General features: G+C 38.3%; 1 protein-coding gene across 23 annotated transcripts in view; it reads right to left on the bottom strand.

Moving 5' to 3' along the window:
* Nucleotides 1-6434, bottom strand: part of LOC116693900 (neuronal cell adhesion molecule) — an 81266-nt gene that overhangs the window by 17764 nt on the left and 57068 nt on the right. For 11 of the 23 annotated variants that reach the window (XM_032523171.1, XM_032523175.1, XM_032523183.1 and 8 more), the window contains exons 3-9: nt 6060-6235; nt 5127-5138; nt 4490-4595; nt 3338-3531; nt 2864-2986; nt 1714-1884; nt 1128-1184 (exon numbers count right to left, since the gene is read on the bottom strand). In XM_032523171.1, the coding sequence (XP_032379062.1) occupies nt 1128-1184; nt 1714-1884; nt 2864-2986; nt 3338-3531; nt 4490-4595; nt 5127-5138; nt 6060-6144 (748 nt within the window). In that variant the 5' untranslated portion in view covers nt 6145-6235. Of the gene's footprint in view, nt 1-1127; nt 1185-1713; nt 1885-2863; nt 3230-3337; nt 3532-4489; nt 4596-5126; nt 5139-6059; nt 6236-6434 lie in introns of those variants that run through there. The other 12 variants (XM_032523179.1, XM_032523181.1, XM_032523177.1 and 9 more) reach the window with 5 other exon arrangements.

Genomic DNA, 6434 nt, shown 5'->3' on the forward strand with positions numbered 1-6434 from the left:
ACACACACACACACACACACACAAAACTATTACCATCTTTTCTGCATACGCCCAACAGAGTGAAGATCCAGGCCTGAACCAGGCCCTTCATATTCACAATCCTTTCTTCTATTCACTTTGTGGTATAATGAAACCGCTCTTCTACAATGGGTCTGCAATGCACGGGCACTGAGCCACTTCATTACAGACCCCATTCTCACATTTTATGGTTAGATGTAAATTTTATTGTCACTTTGTATTTATAGCCAATTAATTGCCCTCTGGGGTTATATTAAACACTAAAATTAATCTAATATAGAAGTGAGAATTAGAGACATAAAGATCTGCTTTCTACAACTGAATTGGTAAATAGGTAATCTGCTAAACCAATAATAAAAAAGACAGACTAAATATTTATGATGACAACATGGCATGTGAGAGAAATGAGGTGAATCAAACTGCTTGCATGATTTGGGTAAGAAAATGTGTGGTAATGTTTAGACAAAGGACAAACCAAAAGATCTTTTAAGCATTGAGAAATGAAATGAGATGAAAATGATTGGTGACAGAGAGATTAACAGCTTGGTGCGTTCTAAAATTAGACTGCAGCGGCAAAAGAGTGATTTCGAAAACAAAGATTGCAGCATAAAGGAAGAATTTTAACATTTCTATATTTTAAGGTGTTGTGCTACGAGCAAATGTATTGTTTATCATCAATCATATTATCTTTCATAGGTTTAAATTATTATAATATATGATGGCAAAGTTGTCAAAGATCAAGCCTGCACAGATGTTGTTACATAAAGTTACACAATCCACTCAGTCGTCATTGGAATCATCATGCAGTGGTGGTTTAAGCAAATCATAGGAGGAAATGAAGAGTTATCAACAAGGGCTTTGATTGGATAGAGCAGGAGTGGCAGAGGGATAGAGAATTAACTTCATGGATTTTGGGGGTTAGTGGGTAACAGCTACAGTTCAGAGCTGTAAGTTGGGGGGTAAACACTAGAGGGTGCCAGATCTCACCCTTAAATAAATCTGTGAGATTGTTAAAAACTTTTGGGATGAAGGGTTAGTGTTAGTGGGTAAAAGTTAGAGTTTGGAGCTCTAGGTTGGGGAGGTAAACACTAGGAGGTACCAAAACTCACCACTAAATAAATCAGTGTCATTGTAAAAAGCTGCCATTGTGTCATTGATTGCATCCACTGTAACACAACAGAAAAATCAAACATGCGACAAGTCATCAGATACATGGAGGGAAAAAAACAACTTAACATGACAGTGTTCAGAATTAAAACAAAATTTTAAAATGACTCAAAAGTCGGAGATGAGGAATAATAGTCATAAGAATGTTATGGAACCAGACTGCAGTCATGTCAACTGCAAAATGCTACACTGAATGAGAGCAGTCTTTGTTGTTGGTGGAGAGTGCGTGTACAACGTCTCACAGAAGTAATAAAATGTACGGCTGCTGGGAAGATAATGCTGGGAGCCATGAGAGCTCTGACAATATGTCTTTTCAGAGGGATGACGACCACTAGCATCTCTGAGGATGGGATCAGAGATAAGAACTGCAGTTTCACTCCTACGCAGTCATTCTAGCACATACTACTGTGATTGAACTGCCTCTCATTGCACACAAAATTACACTCCAGTCAGTCTCAGTCATGCTAGCTCATTAACTTGACTTCTTTTATTTTGGTTTATTCTCTTCACACACACAGTCACACTTACGATTGAGGACCTTGACGGTTATGGGTTGTTTCTGCTGGATAGTTTGTGTGTACGGGAAGCGGGCGTAGCAGATGTAGTCATTCCTGGAATCCTCTCGGAGTACATTAGAGAAGTAAAGGTCTCCATTCAGGGACTGGGATACCCTTCTACTCTGAGGCAGCCTCTGGAAGTCTGAAATGTACAGCAAATTTAGTTTGTCAACTATAGGTAAAGGCAAACGTTTGGTTAAAATATGATTGTGTGGTCTTGTGTGGTTTCAGTGGAACGTGTTTCTTCCAAAGAAAAAGTCCTTATTGACAGCGTGTTCTGTGGGTTTCCAAAGTTCCTAAGATACTGTTTGGAAATGGCATACATCTCATAGAGAGAAAACTTAAAAACTCTGAACCTCACCACAAGGTCTATTTAATAACTAAACTTTCAATTGAATCACACAATCTTCCTCAGCAGATGGAGGAATTTGAAAGCTCCACCACAGTTTCTAAATAGACCGTGTGGTGAGAGCGACTCATCAACTGTTGTTTCTAAGGACAAATTAACTTTCAATATTAACTTGTTAGACAACAGGTGGCTCGTAAACATTTTTTGAAACTATGAAAATCCATCTACTGAAGAAGCTCCAAAACAACTACTGAGTGGACCTTATGGTAAGATTTTTTTGTCAACTGAACCAAAATTCTCTGCACAGCTACCGGTAAATACTACTAGACCACTACTTTCAAAATCAACACATTTACTGAATCAAGTAAAAACTGAATTAGTTTAATTAGTATTTATTACTGTGTAATTACATTAAATAAACATGACACAGGATGAGACTATTAGTAGCCTTTAATCAAATACACCGGCATTGTACTTTGTATTAGGCTAGGTTTCCCATGAACCACTAGTTCTAAGGCAAATGATGTTGCAGTTGATTATATTAACCACATTAATGTGACTGTTTATATTAAAAAGCCAAACACCGTGTGTTAACTGTAAGGAACACCAAGGAGCATTCTTTGAGAGCAGACTCATCATTTTTTCACAAGACCACATATCTGAGATTTTTGTACCAACCTAGGTCTATAGAATAACCCTCAAGTCATCAACAGCGTGTTATAATGTGTGTTAATGTATGCAGCTAAATATTTTCCATGATTGAAGTGCTCACTATTGTCCATCCAGAATATGATGGGAGGAGGCAGGCCAGCTGGGGGTCTACATGGCAGCACTAAGGACACGCCCTCCTGAACAACAATTGGCTTGATTTTCTCCTTTGACCACAAGGGGGACCCTGGAGAAAGACACAAGTCTCGTAATTTGACATTAAATACAAGTTACTAATGGACTGTCGCTCACACAATGACAAAAGTGACAAGACAGGATGAGAGGAATGATGCCTAACTGAGTAACAATAAGCAAAAGGAGAAATACAGAGGGATATTCGCTCTATATACCGTTACATCCTGCAAAGTGAAACATGCTGCTTTCTACATGCAACCTTTACCTGTTAAGAGTGCTCTTAAGATGGAAAATGCTACTTAATAGTTAAAAAAAGAAAAAAAGAATGATGTGAGGTATACATGACATTAAGAAAATGGAAGAAAAGTGAAATAATAGAAATGATATACTGCACTGCACTTACTGGACTGTCGTACGACTATGTTGTTGGAAACAGCAGTTCCATGTTTGTTTCTCGCTGTGCACTGGTACACACACTCGTATTGTTCGGCCTTCGTTCTGCTGATGTCCACCACCAGAGTCCCAGAATGGGGTTTCATGGTCACGTTGGGGTCCTGGTCAATGTCAAAGTGGGTCCCATTTCTGGTCCAGGAGAAACTGAGGGGGGGAGGGGGGAGGGGGGGGGGGGGGGTGGACCGTGTAATAACTTACATCCACTGATAACAAATTGTGTTATGATAATCTGGTAAAGTGTACAGCCACCAAACAAGACCACCAAACAAGACCTAGGGAGGTACTAAGAAAAGGATAGACAAAGGTTACTGGTAAGACATATAGCTTAGAAATTAAACCAAACCCACATAGTCCTGATGAAGCTGATTAGAGTTTTTACTGTAAAACTTTGATATAATGTTAAAGAGAAATTCTTATGATATAAATTCAAGGTTTCAAGGGCTTTAAAATTTCAAATGATTTAAACTTGGCTTCTAGCTCACCCAGTAAGAGTGTGCCTGCGGCCCTTTGCTGCATGTCACTCTCCCTCTTTCCTGTCTATTCACTGTCACTATCAAATAAAGGGAAAAGCCCCAAAAAATTAAAAAAGATTCAAACTCTTCTGATTTCAAAAGGATGTTGGAGGGTAAAATAAGACTTGGTTTCAGGGATAAGGTTATGTAAGGGTCAAGTAAATCTTTAAAGCTGAGAATTTACTTTTTTATTTTCTTTCTTTTTTTTTAGAAGTACAATTGTGTGTGTGTGTGTGTGTGTGTGTGTGTGTGTGTGTGTGTGTGTGTGTGTGTGTAGTGTTACTGCCAGCAAATGAATTAGGCGTTTCACTGAGATGGAAAAAGGAGAGTGGATGGCATAATTTAGAGTAAAATATACAAAAGCATTAGCTACAATCAACCTTTGGCAAGGGCAGCATATGCAGGAATAAAATACTTTATTTATTATAGTCTTAATTAACCAGAACTTTAACCATCGTATTTTAGACTGAAATTCTGGAGACTTTCTGTGAGCTGAGGCTTTAAACTGAAATTCACAGGTGGTGGTTGAATCCACACCTGGAATATCTTTAAGCATTGTGAATGCAAAATCACACTTCACAGATTCCTACCTGGGGTGAGGCTTCCCCTTCGCCTCACACTGGATTATAATGTTCTCTCGTGGGTCGATGATGTAATCCTTGGGGGACTGGTGAGTTATGGTCGGTGGCTGCGGCACTAAGAGCAATCAGAATGAGGGTGATAATCTTTAATCATGACCTTTACTGCATAACTCATCCTTTTTATGTTGCTGTATTGACCACACAAACAGTCATTGCCAATCAAATGCAGACTTAATTTGTTTGCTGACAGACAAAAAAAGCTTGCATAACATGCAGCAGAAAAAAGCTATGCAGCACGCTCAGGTACATTTCACTTTATTGTAATGATCCGATGCTTAATGTATTCCTGTCAGTGCTGGGGAATAACTAATGGACTATAACAAAACAAAGGATACAAGAACTCATGCAATTTGCGATAATGCTCTATGGAAAATGTACTACTCTGCAGAAACACACAGAAACAAAAACAGCAAGCAATAACATCAATGCATGCAATATATTAAAGTCCACTCCAAATCACACTCAACATCTTATAACTTAAAAAAAGACAAAATCTAATAAAAATAGATCAAATATAACCTTTAATGCACAACAAAAAACTGCTTGCACAACCTCTGCAGTGAATTCACACTAGTTTGAGACTTACGTCCTTCCAGAACTTTAGTGTTTTGGCCAAGAATCAGCAAAGCAAAATTGTGACAGTAAAGAGAACCAGGCATTAGTTGGGAAAAATATCTTCCTGCATTATTTCAGTTTCGAACTCAATTTAAACAAGGCCAGTTCCCAGTTAAGAAATGCTAGCTTCCAGTGGTCAACAGCTCCAACCAAACAATAGAAGAACATATAGACTTTCCTTTGAAAATAAAACATCAGCCGTTAAGAAAACATGAATCTGACTAATTAATACATAGGTAGATGGTTAGAAAAAAATTAGATTAGAGCTGAAATAAATAAGCGATTGTTAGAAAATGAATTTGCAAATATGTTGATAACCAAACAATTGTTTCAGTCAATTTTCAAGCAAGGAATCCTAAACAGATGCCAGTTCCTGCTTTTCAAATGTGAGGACTTTGTGCTTTTTTTGTCAAATGCGATAGCAAACTCAATCTCTTTGTATTCAGTTTTTTTAGGTTTGGATTAAAAACAAAAAGTGAATGTCACCGTGGGCTCTGGGAAAATTATGAACATTTTTCACAATTAGTTTTTTGATTTTATAGATACATGATTAATTGAATTATTATTTAAAAATAACCATCAAATGCAATAAGTTTGATGTCATTGTAAAATAAGATGAACCATAAAGCTACTTTAGAGTTTCCGCAACCTTGAAAGAAAAATCAAAATTGCTTGTTTTGTACCAAACAATAGTCCAAATCCCAAACATATTCATATATATTAAATAAAAGAAGCAAATCATCACATTTGAGAAGCTTCAAACAGCAAAGGGCACTCTTGCTTCATTATTGACTTACCAAAATATTTTCATCTGAGATTAAATAGATTTTGATATAAATGCGTGTGTGTGTGTGTGTGTGTGTGTGTGTGTGTGGTTGTGTGTGTGTGTGAAGTGCTGCCTTACGGTCTAGTGGGACCTCCAGTGCAGTAGCGAGGTGTACCAGGAACAACACCAGCAGTGCTGCGTCCATCCTTCTCCTCTCCATCATCAGTGTGTGACGCACAGGTCTGCCCCCAAATACAGCGACGCCCCGCCTCTCTGCTCAGTCACACCGTCACAGGACACATGCACATTCACAACTACACGGAAAGAGAGAAAGAAAGAGGGCGCGTCAGAGATAAGAGGATAGAGGCAGGAACAGAGATTACTGGGTTGAATAGCACATCCAGTTACTGCTGCTATCAATCATAAGACTGAGTTTGTTCTGTTATGTGTTCATCAGCTGGTGTGAGAGAGCAAGAGAGAGAGAGATAGAGAGAGAGAGAGAGAGAGAGAGAG

This window comes from Etheostoma spectabile, chromosome 8 (assembly GCF_008692095.1).
Source record: "Etheostoma spectabile isolate EspeVRDwgs_2016 chromosome 8, UIUC_Espe_1.0, whole genome shotgun sequence".
Lineage (NCBI taxonomy): Eukaryota > Metazoa > Chordata > Actinopteri > Perciformes > Percidae > Etheostoma > Etheostoma spectabile.